The sequence below is a fragment of the Ursus maritimus genome, unplaced genomic scaffold (assembly GCF_017311325.1).
Source record: "Ursus maritimus isolate PB19 unplaced genomic scaffold, ASM1731132v1 scaffold_17, whole genome shotgun sequence".
Taxonomy (NCBI): Eukaryota; Metazoa; Chordata; class Mammalia; order Carnivora; family Ursidae; genus Ursus; species Ursus maritimus.
The window spans coordinates 55,067,139-55,091,795 of record NW_024424119.1 but is presented as its reverse complement, the minus strand read 5'-3'; the positions used below and the strand labels follow the sequence as shown (position 1 = coordinate 55,091,795).

Here is a 24,657-nt window from a genome sequence, read left to right as displayed (position 1 = left end):
ACACTTCCCAGTCCAGGCTCAGATGGCCTGTTGCCCTGGTTGGTTGCGGTGGTTGGCCCCGTCAGCCACTCCGCGGGGCAGAGGCCACCCCACCTTCCAGTGCTCAGCTGCTGGGCTGCCTTGCTAGCCAGATGTTCAACAGCTGCCACATTCCACCCAGCACAGCCCCACCTCTGGGGGCCGGAGAGTGGCTCTGCACACAGCAGGCATGACTGGACCGCATGACTCACGAGATGTCAAGCCTGAGGTACGTCACCATGGAATGGAGAGGAGGCCTATTCCCCCCCCCCCTCCAATTTGGATGCTGAGACTGGGCTTGGCTGAGCCCCACAGCTGGAGTGGATAGGGGTTTAATGCCAAGAGCAGGCATCCGGATGGCTGTGTGCCTTTATCAGCACAGAAACCGGGTGCTAGGGAAGAGGGGCCCCAGGGCATCAGACCCTATCTGTCCCAGGGGTCTTCAAAGAACCTGGGTCTCCTTGGCACCACCTACACCAGACCCCAATCCTCAAACTCCCTCTAGAGCACCAGCCTCCTGCCCCTGTCCTTCCTCTCCTACCTACAGAGTCCCTCCCTGGGTCACTGATGTCCACCACGTGTCTCTCTCTCTCTCACACACACACACGCACCCCTCACCGCCCATGGCCTTGGCTTTCAGCTTGTCTGTGGAGGACCATGCCTCTTCCCTGAATGCTCTCCCCCAACAGATCTGGACGGGTTCAGACAAGCTCTCAGTATATGGCCTTGTACCCAGAGACTCCTCTTATTCTGACTAGGAGTGGGGGGCCCTGGCCTAAGCTGGGTCTGTCTCTCTTGAGAGAAGGTGGAATCAGGACAGTTTCAAGCTTGTCTCTGCGTTTGACCGAAGACATGGGGCTAGAGTGGGGAAACATGGGTGGGGCGGTGGGCTGGGGAGAAGCAGAGGCAGAGGCCGAGGGAAGGGGCAGGAGGGAGGGGACAAGAGAGTCCCCGCCCCAGGCTGTCTGGAGGCTTGGCAGTCTTTCCCACCCCAGGATTCTAGGAGACACTCCCATGTCCTCCCAACGAACTCCCCTTTTTAATTCAAACCAACTTGAAAGGGGTTCAGACCATGTGGCCAAGAGCTTAGACTGCATGCGCTCCACAATCCATCCTACCCACACAGCCTGGGGTTCTGGAGTGATCTGTGCTGGCCAGGCCCCCACCCTGTGAACCCTGAGCTATTGCCTACCCTCCTGCCTGGAATGTTCCCTCTGTCTCCCCACCCTTTAAGGCCTGGCCCAAGCCCTCCTCCTCCTCCTCCTCATTGGTGTCCCTCCCTGAGCCTTTCTGTGCCGGGGGACACTTGATCGAGTTCACGGTGTCCTGCCTCAGTGTCTCCAGCCTGAACCAGAGGTCAGCTGAGGGCCCCTCGCGCTCCCCTAGGCTTTGCCTGACAAACCCCCTGGAGCGGAGGGAAGAGAGCAGGTGCCTGTGGTCATTGGACCCCAGCCGAGCCCTCCCCACGGGAAGACCCTGGCAAAGCCAGTAAGCTCCGCTTTGGCCACCTTCCTGCTACTGCACATGGACCAAGGTGGATCACTGAACAATCTTCTACCCATTCACCGGGTGCTGGGCGTGCGCACCCACATGCCAGGGTAGTGAGTCTACACCAACAGCCGGGGCCCTGCTGCCAACCAGCAGGAGAGGACCAAAGGCATGCCACCCAGCTAGCAAAGGGGTCCTTTATTTTCACATTAAACAGAACCAGTCCATGCTCCTGCCTGTTCCCCCTGCCTGCGGCAAGAAGAGCCATGGGAGGGGTGGTGGGCTCCTGAGGCACGATCCTGGTGCTGAGGGCCTGATGTTGGCGCAGAGAGGGCCCCGGGAACAGGGAGGAGCTCCGGGAGGAAATGCCAGGAATCCCGGGCAGAGGCTGGCGGGGGGCCTGGCCACAGGGGGACTCCCCAGGAGGACAGACTGGAGAGGCAGCCAGGCCCCCACACCCAGCAGGGGCCTCCCCAGGGGCAGGTAGGGCCACAGGGCCTCGGGGCCAGTGTCAATCAGTCAAAGGCCGACTGGGGTCATGGGATCCCAAAGAGGAGCTCCCCCCAGGACCCTAGTCCCCCTGAGGCCCTTGAGGCCCAGCTCTCTGGTTAGGCCACAGGCTGAAAGGAGCACCGGGCCCAGGGCGGGTGATTCCCAGGATGCCCAGACCAAGCATTGCACGGAGCCAGTGATAACCGTGCAGGGGTGGGCTATCCCCTTGGTGGGCCGAGTAGGCTGCACCACGGCCCTAGAGGTCCCCAGGCCTCAGGTTCTCCTGCTGAGACCCCCCGAGACCGCTGCTGAGGACCTGGCACCTCTTGGCCTGCCTGGTCCCTCAGCTGTGCAGAGCGGGCGATGGCGGGTGTCCCGGAATGTCCTGCAGCAGGACAGGGGGCAGCTCTGGGGCTGGGGCCTCTGTCTTGCCAAACCCACCCCGGATCTCTGCAGGTGGTCCCTCCTCAGCCTCTCAGGCACCAGCTCTGCCTGGGTCCTTGCCTTCGAAACAAGCGTGAGGGCGACAACACCGCCCCCAGAATCCGGAGGGGGTGCGGCGCAGCCGAGGCACCGGAACCAGCGGGGACTGAGTGTAATGCGTGCACGCGCAGAGAAACTTGCATACGCGTGTGCACTGTGCACACCGGCGTGTCCCCACAAGGTGTGCCTGTGTTAGGACACTGGGGCGTGCACGTCTATGCATGGCATGGGAGTGCACGCCTGGGTGAACTGTGTGGTACACTCACGCTGGTGGGCATGGACAGGATGTGACCATGCACTCGGAAGGCTAGGTGGGTATTCCCCTGGGGTGGGTGCACAGCGGCAGGCTCTGTGGGTGTGCCTGCAGGGGTGCAGCTGTGGGGTGCATGGGCATGCCCCGGGCCAGGGCCACAGCGGGGGGCCTGGGCGGCCCTCACTGCCAGCTGGCACAGCTCTTGGGCAGGCTATGCAGAATGGCCTCCAGGTTCTCCTTGTCAGCACGGATCTCGGCGAGGTCATTCTCGAAGATTTGGATCTGCAGCTCCTGCTGCTCGGACTCCTGCTCCAACAGCCTCAGTTTCCCCTGCAGGGTCCCTGGCGGGCTCAGTTGCAGCCTCAGGCGCTCCAGTGCCCTCTGGGTCTTGTTCAGGGCCCGGGCTGGGGCTTGATGGGTGTCCAGTGACCCTGCAGAGGGGCCCGGACAGCCTCAGCCTTGGCCAGCGCCCCTGCCGGCCCCAGAAGTCTGTTCAGCACCCCCCCATCCCTGAGACTCTTGCCAGCCCAAACCTTCCAGAAGTCTGACTGCCCACAATCCACTATGAAAGCAAGGGACGGAGAGGGCAGCATGCCTGGTCTGGGCACCCCACTGGGTCCACATGAAGACTCTGAAACTTTCCCCCTCGGCAGCAGTGGGCAACTGTTCATTTTTGTTGTTGGTATTATTGTTATTGATAAAAAGAACGCCCTGGGGACGCCTCAGTTAAGCGCCTGCCTTTGGCTCAGGTCATGATCTCAGGGTCCTGGGATCGAGCCCCACATCGGGCTCCGTGCTCAGCGGGGAGCCTGCTTCTCCCTCTCCTGCTCCCCCCATTTGTGTACTCTCTATCAAATAAATAAAATCTTCAACAAAAAAAAAAAAAAAGAACACCTTGTGTAGGTCCTGAGCCCATTTCCTAAAGCCATGTGTGCACACACGGTCCCCATGACTCCTGCAGGCTCCCACAAATGTGCTGATCCGCCGAGAGCACATGCTTACAGACACCCCCTGTGCCGAGAGGCGGACGGCCACTGGGGTAAAAAGAAGCATCTCTGGCATGAGAATGAGGGCTGGGGAAGCAGATGGGGCAGGAAGGGCTGCGGGCCCCGGTAAGCAGGCAGCGGGGGTCTCGTCCTGGCCCAGCACCGGTTAACCCATTTCTTGGAGTTAAGTACTTCCCAAAGCCTCTCCAAGGGTAAAACAAGGAGGTGGGGCCCAGTGCTCACATGAGAACTTGGTGGTGGTGGTGGCGGTGGCATGGAATCCCCGGGCTGTCACCCCCACCTGGCCTTTGTCACCTTGTCATTTAAGGGTGACATTCAACAGGAAGACGAGGTTCAGCCAGGTGGGAGAACAGTGGGGATGGGGAAGTAAGCTCAAAATGGCTTCTAATCCCACAGGACCCCACTGTGCGCAGGGCTCCCCCGAGCCCCAAATTTCCTCGGCAACGAAGGTGGGGGTTGGAGGGCAGGCAGTGGCAGGAGCTGAGGGCGGGGGAGGTGAGCAGGAAAAGGCATCGGGGAGCTGAGCCCTGCTGGCCTGGGCAGATCCCGCTCCCAGCAAAGACCTCCAGCCACAGCAAAGTCAAAACTGCCTGGGCTTCGAGGAGACTCAGGTTCAGGTTGCAGCCACACTCCACCTGCCCAGCGGGGGCTCCCAGGCAGGGTCCCGCGGGGTGCGGTTCACGCCTGCACCCCCGAGTCAAGTGCAGCACGGGCACACATGAATAAATGACAGCCACAGCCACAGCAGTTTACCCTCGCAGAGCGCCTGCTCCGTGCCAGGCACTGTGGCCAGCGCTCTGAGTCCCTGACGTCGGGTACAGACCAGCGGCTACCAGTGGGCACCCTGCATCTGCTAGACCTGCGTGTGAACCTCAACTTCCCCATGGACTGGCCATGGGGCCCCGGGCACATCATTTAAACTCTCTCTGCCTCAGACTGCCTGTCTGCAAAATGGCAAGAGAATCCAGGTCCTTGCCTCCAGAGCAGAGAATTCTAGAACATGTGCACGCGTAGCTTGGCGTGGGCCTGGCGTGCGGACACAAGGCGGAACGTGGCGACTCTTCCCCTTATTAATAATAAGGGAAAATGTGTGCTGTTATGTAAGGTGACCCTGAGGACGTGACACTAAGTGGCAGACAGTCATAGAAGGACGAATACTGGGTGTGAGTCCACTGACGTGAGGCCCAGGAGGGTCAAGTTCACAGAGATCGAAGAGAAGATGGTGGTGCCAGGGGCTGGGGCAGTAGGGAGTTCACGTCCAATGGCTGTGGTGTTTCAGTTTGGGAAAATGAGAAGGCTCTAGAGACGGATGGTGGGGACGGCTGCCAACAATGTGAATGCACTTAATGCCACTCAAGTGTATGCTTAAAGATGGGTAAAATGGCCAATTCTGTATTATGAGTATTTTACCACGATTTTTAAAAATGCATGCCTACTCTCCCCCCACCGCGCTCCGAGGCCTCAGGCCCTGCTGGGTGCTCGCCCCTTCATCTGAAACGTCTCCATCCTTCCTCCTCCCTGAGGGCCGCTGTTCACGGACTCCCACCATGCAGCGTGGTGAGCACTTTCTAAATTACACCAGTGTTTACTCCCATTTTACAGATGAGGGAACTGAGGCTCAGAGAGGCAGAGTGGTTTTCCCAAGGTCTCACAGCCAAGGAAGAGAAAGCACCAGACTTAAATCGTGGCCTGATTCCAAACCAGCACCTGATTCTCGATGCCATCCTTGCTTTTGTGACATCCCCTCTCCTGCTCTGAAACCCTCAACCGCTCAGGGCCCATCTGCTCCTGTGGTCCCCGCAGGTGTTCTGTCTGCTGAGATTTCCCTGTCTCTCTCTCCGCGCCGGACTGGTGGCCCCAGAAGGCACACAGTGACTCGCTTTGGGACACCAGCCCCACCTCGCACGGGGCCTGGGGCTATTACAAATGCTTGTGGCTGGGGGCGAGGAGGAAACCTTCTCTAGAACTGGGCCTCACAGAAGCTCCTGGGGGTCCCCCAGGGACCCAGGGGTCTCCTTACCCAGCCCGGCGAGCAGCTCCAACAAGGCCTGGATGTCCTTCTCCAGGGAGGTGCGTGATTCCCGGATCTGCCACTCCAGGGCATTCAGCCCAGCACCCATCTGGAGGAGGGAAAGCTTGAACGGCTCCCTGCTGGCTCGGGGGCCAGGAGTCATTGGGGCGGGGGGCTTGGCATGCATACCTGCTCAGCTTTCTCCAGCTCCTGTCTGCGGGCTTGTGAGGCCAGCACCTCCCGGGAGGCCTGTCGGAGCGTCGCCCGCGTCTGGCTGGAGAGCCGGCCTGCCCGGCGGTGCTCCTGCTTGCCCTTCCTGAGCAAGGCCTTGGCAAGCTGGGGGGTGGGCAGCAGTGGAGGGAGAAGGGGATGAATGGACTGAGTCTTTTCAGAGGTAAAGAGCGCTGACGGCCATAATGCCAAGCAGACAACAATTTGAGCCCCGACTCATTCATTCATTCCACAGACACGGACCAGACGCTGGCTAGATACACAGAGCCGGCAGGGCTGGAGAGACGCACATGGATTAGACTTTGGCCCCAGTTAAAAAACAAGAGCCTAGAAGTTTGGGGGGGTAAAGCCAAACAGACCTAGGTGAGAGTCCTGGTTACGTGACTCAAGTCACTAAACTGGGCTGGTCCTCGGGGTCCTCCCCTGTGACACCAGTGATAAGTGACACCAATTTCTTGAGGAATCAACAGGGTCACTTGCATGGCGCTCCAGGGCTCCGAGCCTGGGGCTCCCTGAGCCCTCAGTAAGTGTGGACCATTCAGCATGGTCTACACAGAAGGGGGCAGATCTGTAGGGACCACGATTCACCTACAGAAGGGGCAGTTCTTCTAGGACAGTCCTCCCCCGGGCCCAGAAGGCGGGGACGTCACTGCTGTCACACCGGTGGCCCTGACCTTAGCACTGTCCTTGGCCAGCATCTCGGCTTCCCTGCCCTTCTTCCGGGCACTGGAGGAGACAGACGCTGCGTTCCCCAGCATCCTCTCCGCCTGCTTGGTCTTCTTCGTCACGTCTGCGAGGAGCCTGCCGCTGACGATGCCTGCCTTCCTCCCCACCGTGGCCTGGTCCCTGGGCCGAGGAAACTGCCGCTTCATTTCTGCAAACCCAGGAGAGGCTGCGTCAGCAGGGCGGGCTTACCCCTCAAAGCCTGCCAGGCGGTCAGTCACTGCCTCAGGCCCGCAGACAACGTGAGAGGGGATTCTGGAGGCAGGAGATCTAAGTGTAACCTTCTGAAGCTTGTCTGGGAAACAGGTAACGCACAAGACATACTGTTCAGTGAATTTAAAGATTCATATTATATTATGGTGTTGACTCCAATCGCAAGATTGCGTGGTTGGCCAATGCCTGGGCCAGGGGTGGGAATGGAAGGGGAGCCACAGCACGGTGCCCAGCAAATCCATCCAGCTCTGTTTCTGTATATATACCCCTATTTCTAAAAGGGCTTTGAGGCAGCTTATAGTGATAAGTAGGTCAACAACTGGACCATTAAACTGAAACACCAAGGGCCATATGCAACTGGGGATGAGGAAGGGCAGAAGAGGAGTGGGACATGCCAGAAAATTAGGATAGTGATATTGCAGGCACTGAATGCTCTATTTACCTCTGAGCTTCCTAGCAGCCAAGACAAAAAGGGAAGTATTATGATTTGCATAGGTTTTATTACCTAATAAGAAGTAGCTTTCCTCTGTAAAGAGGAGAGTCCAGAGAAAATTCTAAGGGAAATCAGGAGTACTAATGATAGTCACGTTTTAAAATGAATCAAGCCTTCTAAGGCAGAATGTCACGTAATTTTCAAAGAAGATAATCGGGAAATTAGATCTACTTTGTTTCCTGTACACAAAACTGGTGTTTCTTAAAATGCACAGAGTCCGAACTCGATGGGGTATTACTAAACATCATGAGGAAAGGTCAAGCTTAAATAAAGAGAACCAGGTTTCTTCATTGCAGGACTTCTCAGGACCTTTACTATTGTAAGGCATGCACCGTATGGCTTCAAGAGGGCACTATAGTAGCGACATTTCCTAAACTTATCTGAATACAAACACAACTCGTGGCAGAGCATGTCTTGGGCTAAGAGCCCCAGGGCCACACCCTGGGGAAAGCTGATCCATATTCGCTCAGTGAATTTTCCTTTCATTTTGAATACACACTGAGCACAGACGGACTGGTGGTGAGAGAGGGTGTCTCTGAAAAGGGGTAGGATTGGGGAAAAAAGCCTGGGGTTAGCGGTTTGAGACGAGTCCTTGTGTGGACCACGGTACTGCACCAGGAAGGCAAATTTCCACGCCACACATCCAATGGCGAGAAGGCAGTACCCTGTGAGCTAGTGAGCACCCGTCGCTGGAGGTAGGGAAGCAGAAGTGCGAGAGCCCCTGCCCGGTGAGGGGGTTGCAGCAAACGGCTTTAGCAACCCTGACAACTTTAATGTTCTAAAGTCCTAATATTCTACCGCTAGTATCACAGAATTTACATTCTCCTAAACACGACTCAGAGACAAGTGCTCGTGGCCACACCTTCCCATCGGAAGCCCCCTGGTTGGTGGGTGGCCAGGCCTTCCGACTGCAGAGAAACCCAGAGAACAGGAAGTGCTGACCAGCTCGCCCTCTGCCCCAGAGGGCAGGGGTCCGAGGCCAGAGCCACGTCTCTCAGCGGCAGTGGATGGAGTCGGGGAGGAAAGCCCCGGAGCCGAGGGGACCGCAGAGCCTCACTTCTGGCCTGAGTGAGACCCCAAGGGGCCTCTGGGGCTGCCTGTGTTCCTGCCCTGCCCGGGTCACTGGTGCAGAGCCACAGATAGGGGGTGAGGGGGCTTCTGTCTGGAGCAAAGAGGACATCACCGAAGCCTGTTCTAGGGGGGACACGGAGCTGGAGAATCCGAACACTGGACGGTTTCTATTCAGTGCACCTCTGACTCAGGGATAGTTACCAATCCCTTTCCTTGGTCTACACATCTATAAAATGGGACCGCTTAGCCTCATTTTCCTAAAGTCAAGGAGACCTGGACTGGCATCAACCCACACCCCTTTCTAAAGAGAAGTCTGTCTCCCTCCCTGTGGCCCCAGCTGAACCCTGGAGCGTGGCAGCCCTTTGTACCAGGTGACAGGACCCCCGTCAGAACAGACTAGACCAAGGATGGACGGCCGAGGGCATCAGATTCTCTTCCCATCTCCCCTTGACGGGTTGTGCATATGGTCCGATGACTGACAGCCACGTGGGCGAGACACCCGTGAGTGGTGTGTGACGGAGAGAAGCGGCTGTGGGAGAGGTCCTGGCTGGGGGTGGGGGGTGGGGAAAGGGCTTCTCGGCTTATGCCCCCACATCTGGACTTCTGTCCCCTTCTTGTCCCCAGGGCCAAGCTGGCCTGGCTGAGGCGGAGTATGGATGGCTGTCACGGGCATTTGTGCGTCAAGAAGCCTTGGGCTTAGCAAGGCCTGTGTACCTTCCAGGTCGGCCAGCAGGGTCCTGGCTCCCGTGACAGTCACTGTGGCAGCCTGGACGGAGGAGGAAGCCCGGGTCAGGGCGGCTCTGGCCTCCTGGCGTAGCTGGAGAGAGAAGAGGAAGGCTGGGCGGGGGGTGCTGCAGGCGGGAGACACTGGACGGATGGGAAGAACTATTTCCAGTCTTTGCCGTTCCCTCTCCTCTACAACCCCCCTCCCACCCAAGGACAGCACCCCCCACCCCCCAGGTGCCTGCCTCAAAGGACAGGAGCCCACCTGCGTGAGGGGCTCGGTCTTGTGCAGCATGGCCTGGGCAGTGGCCTGGAGGGCCCGGGCAGCGTCAGTGGCCTTGTGCTCTCTGGATGCGACCATCTTTTCCAGGGCCTGCACCTTCAGGCTCAGGGCCCTGGCCTGGGACTTCTGAGGCTGCAGGGAGACGGTGGGCTCAGGCAGGGCCTGGCAGGAAGGCTGGAGGGGCAAATCCTCTAGCGGGTGAAAGGTGCCCTGGGGGCGGCAATGGCGGGGGCTGAGGGGCCAGGGCGGGGGATGCCAGGTGGGGGAATCTGTCTCTATTCCAGCTCTACCAGTTACTAGAAGTGAGGCCTCCCTGACCTGCATTTCCTTCCCTAGGTCCTCAACCTCAGCAGAAACCCTGGGGTCGGATGGACTTCCACATTCAGAATTTCCCTGACTTGAGAGAAGCAGAACAGTGCAGGCCCTGTACATCATCTGGCACCTTTGGCGGCATCTGGGGCCGCGCTCAGGGTCAGGCCTGTTAACACCTGCACAGGACTCTTCGCGTTCGGGGTGGGGGCAAGCACAGACCCCAAATAAGTGGCTTCGGGCCGGTCAGGTTTTACCCCAAATGTATTTGCAGAAGCTTAGTCTCTTCCTTAAAGTCCAGTTTCTGAGTTCCGGGATTTCAGGATTCCTGGGCAGACATGACCACGCTGATTTATCCGGGGGGCCGACAAGGGAATCCTCTCCCGGCCCGCGTGGACACAGCCTTAGCACAACCTAATGGGCGAGCTCTGACAGAGGACCTAAGTGAAGCTTGTTGGGGGGGAAGTCCTCGGCCAAGGTCACAGATCTGGAGTGGCCGGCGGAGCTGGGATCTGATCCCACGTCTGTCTGGTGCCTTTGCTAATGCCGCTGCGGAGAAGACACCTGGCCTCACTATTATTATCGCGACCAACAACAAAGCCCGGCCAAGGGCTCACTCTGTGCCAGGCAGGCGCTCTGCCAAGCCACGGCGGTGGATTATCTCGTTTTAATCAACTGCAATCTAGTTAAAAATAAGCCACATCATCTGCCTGAGCTGGGCCGCACTGGTCTCCCCGCTGCCGCCTTCCCCCGCCCCCGCCCCATGCCGCGCTTCGGGGCCGGCCGGCCGGGCTGACCAGTGCTGCAGGGGCGGCCAGCGAGGCCAGGCGCAGGGCAGCGTCTGCATCGACTCGCTGCATGGCGGCCAGCGCCCTCTCCGCTTCGGGCAGAGCCTCTGCCACAGCTGTGCCCAGCGCCTTCTGGGCCGCCTGGACCTCCTGGTACCTGAGAGGAGACAGCAGAGGTGGCTCTCGGGAGCAGGACACTGGGCGACGCTTCCCCACGGCTGTCCCCCCGCGTCCCCCACCAGAGCCCTCTTCAGGGTGGGCGCCCAGCAGCTGGCCTTGGAAACTGGCCGCTACTCGGCAGCGTTGGGATGAATGGAAGAGGCAGTAGCGGCATTCATTCCGCTCAAGCACTCTCTTCTGAAGGGGCTGCCCTTGCTTTCCACCCGACAGCCATCTGTTTTGCAAATGTTGGGAGCCTCTGGCTGAATCACTAAGCGGAAAGTGCCTGGTGCTGGAGAAAGGACGGAAGCCCAGGCTCTGGTCTTGGCTCCGCTGTGCCCTTGGGTGATCTTGGGCATGCCGCTCTCCATATAAACGGAGAGCCCTGGGCTGTGTGATCACTCTGGGGCCCCTTTAGCTCTGAGGGGCTGTAGTCAACTGCCTAGAACAGTTCCCTGTCCCGTCCTGTGGATTGCACCCTCCCCGCCCAGCTCCGGAGGGCACTGCTGGGGCAGGGACCTCTGGCCATCTCTCATCTCTCCCCACTTCTCAGAGAGCCCCTGCCCCCACCCGTCCCGGGAGTGGGTCATGTGACCTCACCCCACCAACGCCAGTTGGCTGGGGGCTGGCCACCTGATTGGAGGCGGGCTAATTAGATTCTTTCATCTAGGAAGTCACCTTGGGACTTTTGAGACCTTGCTGGGTCTCTCCTGACACTTTGGCTATGGAGAATATAAGAGGGTCACCCAGAGCAGAGAAGCAGAGGCCAAGCAGGAAGCTGGTGCCTGAGAGGAGCTGTTTGGGGGAGTCTGGGGTGGGGCTGGGAGATGCTGCAGGGGTGAGAGAGGGAGGTGCTGTTCTGGACCCTCCTGGTTCAGGCCCTCGTCCCTTCTCTCCAGAGGCTGAGCTGCACCCCCAGGCATAAGTGGGTTCCTGTAACTCACCACCCAGTGGGCCCAAGACCTCAAACAACCCCCCCACAACCCCACCCAAAGACCATCAGGACTCGGGAAGGAAGCCTGTTCTGGAACCAGTGGCCTCTGGCCAGGCCCAGTCAGCTGCAGCAGGCCAATTCAAGCTCTTACCAAACCTGGGAGGCCTCACCTGTCCTCTAGTTCCCGCTGGGCCTCCAAGGCCACTCTGCCCTCCACCAAACTCCAGAGAAGCGCGTAACTGGTGTTGGAGGCGACCAGGGCCCTCCGAGCAGTGGCCTCGATCTTGGCAGTGGTATCCCTGTGGCTGTATGGAAATGCCAACCTGACCATTACCAACAGCTCACACAGAAGGGGGCCTGTGCCCGAACCCACACCTCCCACCACGTGGGCCTCCCACCATCCCAAACAGAGTCCAGCCCCGAGGGCCAGGCTCCTCCCCTCCCTCTGCCTGACACACATCAAAGGCTGATGGGAAGGGGCCCATGCTTCTGTTCCCGTTACATAGAGCTTATGCCTGCTGTCTTGGCAAAATGATCCACAGGCCTTTTTATCACACATAAAGTCTCAGTTTGGACAATAATGATATGGTCACTCTAATAAACCCATCATCACAGCAAAGGGCGGGCAGGACAGCCTGGGTCTGAATCTGGGCAGGGGGACACCTGTGAGGCTGACCCTGACCCCAGAGCCCCCCTGGAAAAGGGCTGGGCTCCCTTCATGACGGTGCGGGTGGGACCTCACCAGGCTCCCCGGGTGGGGTCTCACCTCCTGGCGAGGGCACGGGCTTCTGTGGCCAGGTGGCTCCAGGTGGTGGGCTGGCTGGGCCCTTCCTGAGGAATCGCCTTTAGAGAAGACAGGGAGAGAGCAGAAACCGCTGGCCATCCCTGAAGGGCAAGGGCCTCGTTTGGTTAAATTACTGGGAGAACCAGACGTGCCAGTTATTTTATAAATGCTGTATAAAGCCTCAAAGTCAGTGCCCAGTGAGCAGAGCCCCAGAACATGGAAGCGACAGCAATGCCCCCCCCCCCACTCATCCAATGGTCATTCGCCGTCCACTGGGAACATGCCTTGTTCTACGTAGACATGATCCCACTGAGTCAGCACAAGGGGCACTGTGTGACCCCCACTCTGCAGATGAGGAAACAGCCTCTCCAAAGAGGCACACCCCGGGCCACCAGATAGATCACCAGATGAGCCCAGGACGGGTGGTGGGGAGGGGCCCCTGGGGTACCAGCGATTTGAGGATGATGGCCGCCTGCAGAATCTCTTCTTCCGAGGACTCTAGCACTGCGTCGAGCTCTGCCAGCTGGAAGCACGTCTTCTCTGCCCGGGTCTGGGCACAGCGGGCACTCCTGCCCAGCACCCGCAGCTGTTCCCGGGCAGCCTTCACCGCACCCTCGAGGCCTGTCACCTGCTCCAGGAAGGCCTCCCGGGCTCCTGCATGAGGCCCACAAAGTCCAGGGGTCACAGAGCAACTGAGATTTCACAGTCAAGCACCACCCTCGGGGCCCCCCATCTGTGCCCTGCACTCTGCCTGGGCACAGCTGAGCTCCATCACCAGACCTGAGCACCACCACCAGTCAATCCCAAGGGAAGAGCCTCGCCATCTTACAGGTGCGAAGGCTGAGGCCCAGAAAAGGCCAATCACAGCCCAAGGCCTCCCACACAGGAAGCAGGCCACAGTCGGAGGACTGGAAGGAATCCAGACCTGCTAGGGCTGCAACAAGCAATTCCCAAATCTGAGACTGCAGAGACACCCCCGCCTCGAGTCAGCTCTGCGATCTGCAGTGTGGCTCGGTATGGACTTCTTTTTTCTCTAAAGATTTTATTTATTTATTTGTTTGTTTATTTATTTATTTAAGAGACAGAGAACGAACATGAGAGAGGGGAGGGTCAGAGGGAGAAGCAGATGCCTTGCTGAGCGGGGAGCCTGATGTGGGACTCGATCCTAGGACTCCGGGATCATGACCTCAGTTTAACCAACTGAGCCACCCAGGTGCCCCTAGTATGGTCCTTTTAACACAGAACATCTGGAGGTTCCCTAGTCTGATAATGATGTTGCTAACGGCCTTTTAACACAGAACATCTGGAGGTTCCCTAGTCTGATAATGATGTTGCTAACAGGTGCTCAGCTTACCTATGTCTGGCTGCTAAATGAGCATAGGTGCTTATGAACATGAAATTACAGAGAAGAATCAATTCACTTTCAAGCGTCCCTAAATTGCAGTGTCCCAAGGCCAGATTCCACCTGGCTCTAATAACAACTTTTTTTTTTTTCATTCACGCATTTATTTTCTATGCTGGGGAGTGAGGAAAATGGCCAATAGTCAAGACGGTAGAAATGTCACCTGTTCAGCACCAGGGACAGCACCTCAATGATTATTGGTCGCACGAGTGAACCCAGCCCCTGTCCTCACGGAGCTGACAGTCTCGGTGGGGCATGGGGCTAGATGCCATCGTCAGAGACTAATATTAACAAGGTTACAAAGTACAACTAGGTTGGGGACATTGAAGGAAAGATTCAGGGAGAGACAAGACTGTCAAGGGAGGGGCCCACGTAGTTGGGGAGGTCAGACAGTCTCTCCCAGAAAGTGACTTCTTCTTAGGACTGAGCCAAGAGCCTTCGAAGCATCCTGAGAGCAGACCAAAGGGCTCCCAGGGACGTGTCTGACCAGCCAGCCCTCCCGCTGCCTCCCGCTCTGTTCTCTCACTGTACCTTGCAGCAGGTGGTGGCCCTGGTAGATGTCCCCCCGTGGGGCCTCTCCCTGTAGAATGTGCAGTGGGCCCCAGGGCTGGCCACAGTCGGACCCCTGCAGCCACCCCTCCATCAGGGTCAGCCTGGCCTTCAGCTTGGCGGCCTGGAGGAATCAGGAGAAGAAGGGTGCATGAGGCTGGTGGCCTGGAAGTCCTGTCCGGACACCTCCCTCTGGCTTCTGCCTGGCCTTTCCTCCCCAACAGTTCCCTTCTCCCATCTCATCCTGGGCGTCAAAGCTGAGGACGCAGCAGACCTTCGAGAACCTGCCTTGCCCACCCCTTCCTCCTAGCGGTCCCTTCCCGTCTCACACCCACAGCACCTGCTGCCATTCAGCCAACCACTTCTCTGCTCCACTTAGAGAGGGATGCGCAGGGAAGCCCCAGGAGGATCTGTCTGTCCTGCTATATTGCAACAGAGCAGGCGCACCTGGGTGCCTGCTGGCCAAGCGAGCGTGCCGTGCAATGTCTCCTTGCACTGCTCTTCTAACCACACGAACGGGAACTGCATTTACGGAGCATGTGCTAGGAGCCAGCCACTAGCGCCCGTCGGCCACACGCCAGCTCACGTTCGCCCTGTAACCACCCTAAGGGCCAGGGGTCGCAGGTCCCAAGCCCTCTCTTCGATTCTAAAAGTCCAGAATGCTCTGAAAAACCACAAGGCTTTCCATTCCTTATATGATGGCAAAATCCAGGTTAAAAAAAAATTCTAAGCTCATTGGGAAGCAAAGCTGTTCTGAACAAGGCTGTTTGTGGCCCTTATTTATTTGTTTGGTGTGACTATCCGCCTGTTTTCCCACAGATACGTCACTGTGTTTGACTGCAGGGACTGGCCTAGGCACTGCTGGGGGGCAGCTTATGCTCAGCGCCCATCATTGTATCTTTCTAGAGTACCATCACTCTGAAGGCTGGCCTCCGCCCCACCCCCAGTCTCAGGGAAGGGGTTGCAGGCCTGTGTCCACTGTGGAATAGGAGACAGACACCGAAACTGACCAAAAGCTAATGGGGACAACGAATGGGGCTGGGGAGGGGAACCCCAGAGCTCAAGCTCCTCATCCCTGCACCACACCAGCAACCTGCTCAAAATTCCACTTGTGCCCCAGAACGGGCATGGCCCTCCTCCTGACCCTCCCCACAAAGGGCCATCTATGGTCTCATCCCCACTGAACTTGAGAAAGTGTGAGACATGGGCCTGGGTGCTCGGAAGGACAGCCGGTGCCAGGCACTTTTCTCCCATCCACTCAGGAGCCAGGGACCGGCAGAGGTGAGGATGGAGTGGGGCTGGCCTCGGTCCGATGGCTGGGTGGGCACAGGCAGAAGGTGACCAGTGGTCCCAGAAGGCCTGAGAGCTGGGGGTGAATGACATTTCCCGGTGCCCAGCACAGAACATGAGTGCTTGGGGTGTGTGTGTGTGAAGTGATGGGAGGTAGGGCGGGCTCACCTCCTCCTTCACCAGGGCGTAGCAGGACGGGCACTCCTGACAGCGTGTGCCGCCGGCCGTGAGGAAGAAGTTGTCCTGACAGCGGTCACACTTGTAGCCCATGAAGCCGGGCTTGCACACACACGTGCCGTTCTTGTGGCACTGGGCCGAGGCGGCGCCCAACGGGGAGCACCTGCAGGCTGAGGGAACCGGGGTGGATGGCACCCCCCATCGGAAACCCCAGGTCCCCGGCATCCTCACACCTGGCTGCTCCAGACCCCCCGGGGCCAGCTCAACTATACTCCTGGGTCCTTCCCGCGGGACTGCATCAGAAGGTCAGAGGTGACAAGGACTGGTTTCAGTGCCCCTGGCTCTGAGAAGCAGCCATGTCTAGGAATGGCCAGGCAGTCCAGCTGTGTGAATACGGACGCTGAGGCCCAGAGAGGTGACTCGATGGCCCCTGCACACGGGAATTGAGCAGTGGAGTCTGGGGCTCGAGTTTGGGTCCCCTACGCTCTCTCACTCCACATTTCTAAGGCTGCTCTTAGAAGACAGGCCCGCAGCTGATCTTTCCTTCTCTGCCACATGGCTGGTGTCCCCGTGGCTCGGAAACCTGAGGCCCCACCCTCCAGGACCCGGGAAGCACCTGGCCTCCTCACCCCGGCAGCCCTTGATGGAGAAGCCGAAGAAGCCCAGCTGGCATCTGTCACAGGCCTGGCCCTCAACCCCCGGGCGACAGGGGCACTGCCCGGTCTTGGGGTGGCACTGGTCCTCCTGGGAGCCCAGCGGGTGACACTTGCAGCTAGGATGAGGAAGGAACCCGGTCAGAGACAAGCTCTGGGCCGCAGACGGAGGGGGGCCTCAGGATCCCACTCGCTGCCGCCGAGGCCCCATAGCCACATGGCCACACGTCGAACAGCTTTCCCCAAGCTGTGTCCCGGGAAGCACAGTCTCACAAAAGTGCTACCTCTGTCCCCTAAAAAAGGCTGTGGGGACTTATAAATCTTGCAGATTATATCCCTCTGTTGGAAAGTCACAATGCAATGAGCATATTAAACGCTCTGAGGAGTCCTGCAAGGAAGAAGCATGTTTGGTGCACTGGACATTTCCCTGGGGTCTTCCACTGCTCCCTAAAGACACCGTCTCAGGTGCTGCTCTGGCCAAACAGGCCAGGGAGCGACGGCATCACTGAGTAGGGAATCAGAGACCGAACTGGCCCCTGCCCACCCGGGCGTCCCTCAGGGCTGCTCTTGGCCTGCGTCCTGGGCTGGCAGGGCCACGAGTCTGACCCCCCAAGGGACCATCCCTTTGTCCCCCTTTGGGGCAGGGCACAGTGTCCCTGGCAGTAGGCCTGGGACGACACATTCTAAGCCAGGCCCCCCTCTGCAGGCTCCCCGGGACTTCTTCCATCCTGGAGACACACCCAGGGCAAGGGCACCCGCAGCTTCACCCCACCCACCTCCGGCAGCCCCTCCCGGGCTGGAGGTCGTAGAAGCCGGGGCTGCAGCGGCCGCAGTCCCGTCCCGTCACATGAGGCAGGCAGGGGCACTGGCCCGTCACCAGGTCACAGGCTCTCTGCTCACTGACTGAGCCCTTGGGGTGGCAGCCGCAGGCTGGGGACAGAAGCAGAAACAGTGCTGGGGAACCACACAGCTCATTGACTCCACCTTTGGGGGTCCAGGAGAAGATAGGGAGCCCATGGAGATGCCTTTCAACCCAGACTCCTAAGCTTTTTCTGGAAAAAGGCTCTAGGGCCGGGCTCAACTCTCACCCCATTTCCTATGTCCTTGGAGAGACAGCCTAGAATCATCAAGGTGGCAGATGGCTCTTCTGAGCCTGCCCTGAGCCCCCGCTGGCTGGAGAGAAGGCCAGAGACCTGGCCAGGGAGTCATGGGTAGACCCCTGTGCCCACTGTTTTGGGGCACTTGACCCTTCTCTCCTGGCCTCCAAAGGAGAGGCCGGCTTCCCCACTTGGAGAAAGGACTCTAGAGCAAGTAAGTTTGGGGGAAACGCCGAGCTTCCCCCTCCAGCACTTCCGGGGGCCTTCCACGGGCCAAGGTACGCTGCGGCCCTCTGAGCGGGAACAGAGGGCTAAGTGCTAACCCAGGCAGGGGAGAGGAACAGCCCAGTGGAAGCCCAGCGGCAGCACAAACGTGATGGGTGCTGTCTGCCATGGACGACAGTCACAGGTGCTAACTGTGGGGCTTGACGTGAAATGCTAAGTTATCAAGGCAGAAAAAAAAATCACAGGATCAGCATTGATTAGATCAAGGCTAAGAGAGACCCTGACCTTGGAAGAGAGCAAATCCTTAGACCTCCCAGACAAGGGGACAGAGAAGGTGAGGAATCTGCCTGAGGTTGCCCAGCCCCCCACAGCTGCTGCCTGGGTCTGGTAGAGGGCACCCCATGCCCCCCCCATGGGGCGGGAGGTGGGTACTCACGCGTGCATCTGTCTGCGGGCCGAGGGGCCAGGGCGCCCCCGTAGAAGCCTTCCTGACAGCGCTCACAGTGGGCACCTGTCGTGTTGTGCAGGCAACGCAGGCAGTGGCCAGACAGGGGGTCACAGTTGCCCACGGCGTTGGGGTCCACGTTCCCACTGCACTGGCACCGCCGGCAGGGCTGGGGAGCCCCAGAGAGCCCCAGAGGGTCCCCAAAGTAGCCATCATCACAGATCTCACAGCGCCGCCCTGGGGAAGGGAGAAGGCTGTGTGTGGAGGAGGAAGCCCGAGGCACGCGGCTGCCGGGTCCCCAAGTGGGGAGGGCGGGTGCCCCTTGGGCCTCCCTGTGCAGCAGAGCATGGGCTCCGGGGCCAGGGCCCAGCTCAGCCATCAGCTGGCTGTGTGGTCTGGGGCAAAGCCCCTGTGCTTCTCTGAACTGGGGCTCCTCGTCGGCAAAGTGGGGACGATGATGGCCACCACCGCCGAGGGCTTGTCACCACCCTCCTCAGCACCACGGCCACCATCCTCTTCCTCAGCAAGGCCCGCAGGGTGCTGTGTGGTGAAGGCGGGGGCTGGCGCCAACCCAGGCCCCCTTCCCAGGGGGTTGCTCCCTCCACGCACAGCAGCGCCCTCCTCCCCCAAAATCCTCCCTCAGGCACATCTCAGCCTGGGCCAGACTCAACTTCTCGAACTGTCCACGCCCACCGAGGGGGCTCCCCTCATGTCTGCAGACCCGGGGGGAGCCAGAAAATGTGGGGGAAGTTTAGGGAACGGAGGCACAGCATGATGGCAGGGTGGGGTGCAGGGTTCCCAGCTGGGACCTGGCTCTGTCAGGTCTTGGGCCCCCCACCCCCGCTCTGCCGCTGGCCATGGGGAGCTGCTTCCAGAGCTCTCCCCAGCCAAGCAGGCATCTGACAGGACCGATGTAATGAGCCGTCCTGAGGCAGCCAGTCACCAAACACACAGTCAGATGTCTGAGAACCTTGGCAACATTATGTCAAGTGAGACAAGCCAGACACAGAAGGACAGACACTAGAGGACTCCACTCACATGAGGTCCCTGGAAGAGTCAAATGCAGACAGACAGGAAGTAGGATGGTGCTCAGGGTGGTGGTGGGGGGGCGGCTGCAGAAGGGGGATGGGGGCTGTTTAATGGGGACCGAGTTTCTGTTTGGGAAGATGAATATTCTGGAGACGGATGGTGGGGACGACCACACAATGCCACTGAGCTGTATGCTTAAAAATGGTTGAAGTGACAAATTTCATGTTATACATTTTTAGCCATAATTTAAAAAGTTATTAATGGAATATACCAAAAAAACCCCACAACCAACCTTTGTGTTGTATGCTTTAAGTGGGTGAATTGTAAGGGATATGAATAGTATCTCAAAAGAGCTGGTAAAGACAATCAGATGTTGAGGGTGGCCCCGGGGTCCTGGAGTGGGGGCTGGGGGAGTTTCTGGCAACATGTTTCAGAAGCTGAAAGTCTGGGGACACCTGGGTGGCTCAGTCGGTTAAGCTCTGTCTTTGGCTCAGGTCATGATCCCAGGGTCCTGGAATCGAGTCCCACACTGGGCTTCTCGATCAGCGGGGAGTCTGCTTCTCCCTCTGCCTCTGCTCTCCCTGCTTGAGCTCTTTCTCTCTTTGGCAAATAAATAAATAAATAATCTTAAAAAAAAAAAGCTGAAAGTTTAATCAGAGGTTTTCCATGTTAATTGTGTATCAGAATCAGCCAGAGCACTCGTTACGCATACAGATTCTTAGGGTCCATCTCGAGCTCCTAAATCAGGCTCTATGGGGCCAGGGCCCAGACGGGGATTTTCAAAAGCTCTCCTGGAGATGCTCAATCGCTCCAGTTCTGCCAGGAACCCACAGCAGCCTGGGGCCCTGGCCATGTTTCGAAAGGTCAGGCCTGCCCTCCTAAGCTGGGCCCTCCCCCATCTGTCACACTCCAAACCCAGGACCCCACTCCTGGAGGCAGGGCCCCAGGGCACGAGCCACTCACCTCTCTGGCCTAGGGGGCAGTGGGTACACACCACCTCCCTGCTCTCTGGGATGGCTGTGCAGGCCGACTGTCCGGGGCACGGACAGGGCTGGCAATCGTCGGCTTGGCCTGTGAAGGGGTTGCCATAGAAACCTGGCAAGCAGCGCTCACAGGACGGGCCCTCGGTGTGGTGACCACACAGGCAGATCCCTGAGGGGCAAGACAAGCACCGGTTATGACCACCTGAGCCCAGAATGCTCCAGAGACAGGGGGCATCTTGGTGGGAGAGGTCACAAAGCATAGCCCCAGCACAATGGAGGTAGGAACCTTCCCAGGTAGGAGCAGCACGGCCTGGGGAGAAAAAGTCTACCACTTACTGACTGTGTGGAGCTGGGAAAACATCTAACACCCTGCCTCAGTGTCCCCACCTGCAAGATGGACACAAGGGCTCTGACCACGAGGGTTTTTGTCAGGATGCAGTTAGAGAGCGCCCTACACAGTCCCCGGCTCACAGAATGATCTGGACTGTTATCGTTGGTATTTTAAATTCCAAAACCTATCAGTGAACCAACAGACGGCACATCTGTGTCTGCACTCCCGGTTTTCCTGCCCCTTCCTGTGCTCTGTTAACCTCAGGAGCCAAAAGCGAGAGGGCCGCAGACCCGGGAGTCTGTTCCTGACAGGAGTTGGCAAGGAGGCTCCCCACATATGGAGTCTACGGGTTCCCAGAGGTGGCCTGGTCTCATAGAACAGACCCCCCGCCTCCCCTGGTTGCTCACCAGGGGGACCATGCAAACCCCCTTCTCCAGCACCTGGAGTCTGCTTGGAGCCTGTGCCCTGGAGTAGGGGGGCACTGCACCAGGGACTGAGGGAGGGGCCTGGCTAAGAAAGGCTCAGTGATGCAAGATCACCGCTTCCAGGAGGCCCGGCAGCACCTGGAGGGGAGGGGGATAGAGGGAATTCAGGAGGGACCATCCAGGGGGGACCATCATGCCTGTGCTGCTTTCTGCTGGTCCCTGCCTCGGCCCAGACCCACACGCTCACTCCTCTTTCTATCCAGTGTGAGCAGCACTGGCCACGCTGCCCATCTGACAGGTGAGGACTTGCCCAAACGGAGCAGGGAGTCATGGAGCGGCCAAGGGCTCTGAGGGGCGACAGACCAGCCATGCATCCCGCTTCCCCGGCGGGCGCTGCCTGCAACAGCGTGTGGAAGGATTAGGAGGCTGCATCTGGGCTCGATTAGTGATGCCTGCCACGGCCAAAGACTAGAGGCCACTCATATGCAGCGCACCTGTCCCCTCCGGCTAGTCTGCAGATTCCCAGGCTGCTGTCCTCTGTCAGCTCCAGGACAGGCATTTCCCAGAGAGCCCCCACCTGCTCCAGGAGGGCAGCGGGGCATGGACCCTCCCACTTCCGAGGCGAGAGGCCCACGGTGTGGACAGAGGCCCCCATTCGGCAGCTCCTGCCTGGTGACATTGGTGGAGGGCTCTCTCTGCGTTTCCTGGGCTACAAGTGGGGATGAACAGCTGGTAGCGAACTTGTGGCTGGAGCAGCTCTGCCACCTACTGCCGAACAGCCTCCCTGCGCCTGGGGTCTCTCACCTGTGAGATGGGACACTAACCGAGCATCAATGATGTAGTATACAGAAAGGTCCCCGCATGGGGAGGAACTGGATGAGTACCATTTTATGAGCATTGATCTTGGTGACCCCTCGTACATGCACACAGCGGACGCTATTGAGGGCATCGGCTGTGCTGGGTGTAGCCCAGGGGGCTTCTGGATGGGGTGCCAGGACTCACCTGTGTGGGGGTCACAAGTGCCATGCTGGTTGCAGGTGCAGGGGACACAGTTGGTATAGGGACCCCCCAGTGGTGTCTCCCTCTTGTATCCTGGAGCACAGGATTCACAGAACTGGCCTGTGTACCCCTTGGGACACGAGCAGGTCTCTACCCAGGAGGCTGGCGGGGAGAGCCCCCGCTGGGCTGATGTGAGCCGGACCTCGGTCAGGAACACCTGGCCTGAGGAATGAGCATAGAGAGGAAGAGGGTTATAGGCACACATTTCCGCGCCCCCCCCCAAGACACTCCTATTCACATACGTAACAGGTGAACGGTCATTGGCCTACATACAGAAAGGTGGTCTGTGAGTCAATTACAATTTTATAAAAACAGACAAAGGGCAAAAGAAAAACAAGGTAATTTTCAGAAAAAAAATTGGATATGGCTGGGAATTTAATGGAAAGACATTTGTTCCCCCGGGTTATTAAAGACATGTAAACTTAAATAACGAGTATACCATTCACAGTCCTCAGGTTAGTGAGCATTTAAAGATCAATGACAGCAGGGGCACCTGGGTGGCTCAGTCAGTTAAGCATCTGACTTCGGCTCGGGTCATGATCTTGGAGTCCTGGGATCGAGCCCCGTGAGCCCCGTGAGCCCCGCATCGGGCTCCGCACTTAGTGGGGAGTCTTCTTCTCCCTCTCCTTCTGACCCTCCCCCTGCTCATGCTCTCTCTCTCTCTCAAGATAAATAAATAAGATCTTAAAAAAAAATCAATGGCAGGCAAAGATGGTGGGGGGACTCATGCACAGGGATATAGGACTCTCCAGGAGATTCTGCTTCTAGTGAAGCAGGAGAGCCCCTATCAGACCCACCTTCCCCCAGAAAACAACTAGAAACTTAGGGCAAAATACAAAACAATCCGTAACCCCTGGAGAAGAACCAGAGCAGGCAGACAGTGGAGGAGGGGGGACACATGCCCTGAGAACACAGATGGGTACAGCCTTTCTGCAGGAAAATCTGGCAGCGGCTATCAAACTTTAAAATGTGCCCTCTTTGACCTAACACCAAACATTTCCATTTTTCCATTTCGAGGAACCGATGCTACAGACGGACTTGCACGAGGAGACAAGGACCTTTCTATGGAGCTCTTCCCTGTTCTCTGCAGCACTGTTTGCATAGTGAAAAACCAGAAACCGCTTCAGTGTCTAGGAATGGAGGGATGGTGGAAACTTTCGGGAGCATCTATACCATGGAACGATATGCAGTGGACGGACAGCCAGCCTTTTCTCTGTGTAAGACAAGTAACGGCCTCCAAGACACAGTGTTAGCTGAAAGAAGCAAGTGCATGAAGAGAGATGGCCCAGAACATCATCAGTGGGGAGAGGAGATCGGGTTGGAGGGGAGAGGGTCAGTCGGCGTGTCCACCTGCGTCTCCGGTTTGCCTGGCAGCCAGCACGGGCCCGGCCTAAGTAGGTGGTTTGTGAATATCTGTTCACTGAAGGCTGAGTGAGCGGCAGAAATGAAAATTCCTCCAAGAAGCCTCAGCAGGATGATCTGCGGAGCATGGAGGCTTTGGGGGAGGGGGGGCAAGGACGATGGGGATGAAACTCCAAAGAGAACGAGGGATTCGAGACAAGAGGGGCTGCGTTACAACCCCCAAGCCTGGACTTGAAAGGGCCCCGGAAGTCAAGGGTTCTCAAAAGGAGCCCATCACCCCCCTAGAAGCAAATCTGTGGCTGTCTGGGTTGTCACCATGATGGGGAGACGAGGGCCAGGGCTGTCAGGCACCCCAACATGAGCAGAACTGCCCCTGTGACTTTCGAATGTCTGGCTGGATGCCGAAAGGGGCAGGGGTGCCTCTTTGCAAACATGTGAGCCCAGACCCCAACTCCATTTTAAACATAAGCGCGAGGCATTTTTGAACGTGCAGGTGCACATGGAATGGTCTAGCAGCACAGCGACCGTGAATGTGGAGGGACCATCATGCTTTATGATGCTCAGAATTTTCCTGAAAGTCATTCACCACTTTGGAAAATCATGTCACCAGTGCGCCCCCCCCCCCCAGTGCTGGGAGTTCGTCACCAGTGTGCACCCTGCCCACGCCACGGGCCCCTCGGTAACTGCCCCACTTACAGTGATCTGGCCAATAATCCCATTTAGTGATGATGTCAAGACAACACATGTACAAGGTTTAAGGAACAACAGTCAACCATATTCAATGGGTGTCTGAAACTGGGTTTTACGGCTTCACCCACAAATGGTTACTTTGCCGAGGCGTTTTTACCCCCTAACGAAGCAATGAAACCACCAAGGCTAAGTAAACCTTTTCAAAGAACCGCGCTGACCGAGACAGCAAAACTGCACCATCTCCTTGCCGCCTGTGGCCACGCGAACCAGCGGCTTCTGTCCCTGCCATTTCCGTCAGTGAGGGCCCCACCGCACGCTCCTCGAGGAAGTCTGCCTGGGGACTGCTGATCCTGACCCTGGTTTTTATGCTGGCGTTAGCCATGCACGCGCCTCCCGTCGGAACTTCCCTGCTCTCCGCGTATGCAAATGGCCACTGAGTTTCGGTTTCTCTGACACCCACACTTACTCGCCACGGGG

The 24,657-nt window shown here is 58.1% G+C and overlaps 1 protein-coding gene across 1 annotated transcript in view; it reads right to left on the bottom strand.

Moving 5' to 3' along the window:
• Positions 1-1,689: 1,689 nt before the first annotated feature.
• The window catches only part of LAMC3 (laminin subunit gamma 3), a 56,821-nt gene continuing 33,853 nt past the window's right edge, over positions 1,690-24,657 (bottom strand). Inside the window, exons 12-28 of the mRNA XM_040632076.1 lie at positions 22,072-22,290; positions 20,294-20,482; positions 18,293-18,538; positions 17,311-17,464; positions 16,511-16,653; positions 15,873-16,051; positions 14,397-14,538; positions 12,912-13,117; positions 12,446-12,522; positions 11,850-11,984; positions 10,596-10,743; positions 9,472-9,621; positions 9,198-9,300; positions 6,658-6,857; positions 5,942-6,088; positions 5,762-5,861; positions 1,690-3,165 (exon numbers count right to left, since the gene is read on the bottom strand). Coding sequence (XP_040488010.1) covers positions 2,915-3,165; positions 5,762-5,861; positions 5,942-6,088; positions 6,658-6,857; positions 9,198-9,300; positions 9,472-9,621; positions 10,596-10,743; positions 11,850-11,984; positions 12,446-12,522; positions 12,912-13,117; positions 14,397-14,538; positions 15,873-16,051; positions 16,511-16,653; positions 17,311-17,464; positions 18,293-18,538; positions 20,294-20,482; positions 22,072-22,290 — 2,789 coding nt within the window. The 3' untranslated portion in view covers positions 1,690-2,914. The remainder of the gene's footprint in view (positions 3,166-5,761; positions 5,862-5,941; positions 6,089-6,657; positions 6,858-9,197; positions 9,301-9,471; positions 9,622-10,595; positions 10,744-11,849; positions 11,985-12,445; positions 12,523-12,911; positions 13,118-14,396; positions 14,539-15,872; positions 16,052-16,510; positions 16,654-17,310; positions 17,465-18,292; positions 18,539-20,293; positions 20,483-22,071; positions 22,291-24,657) is intronic.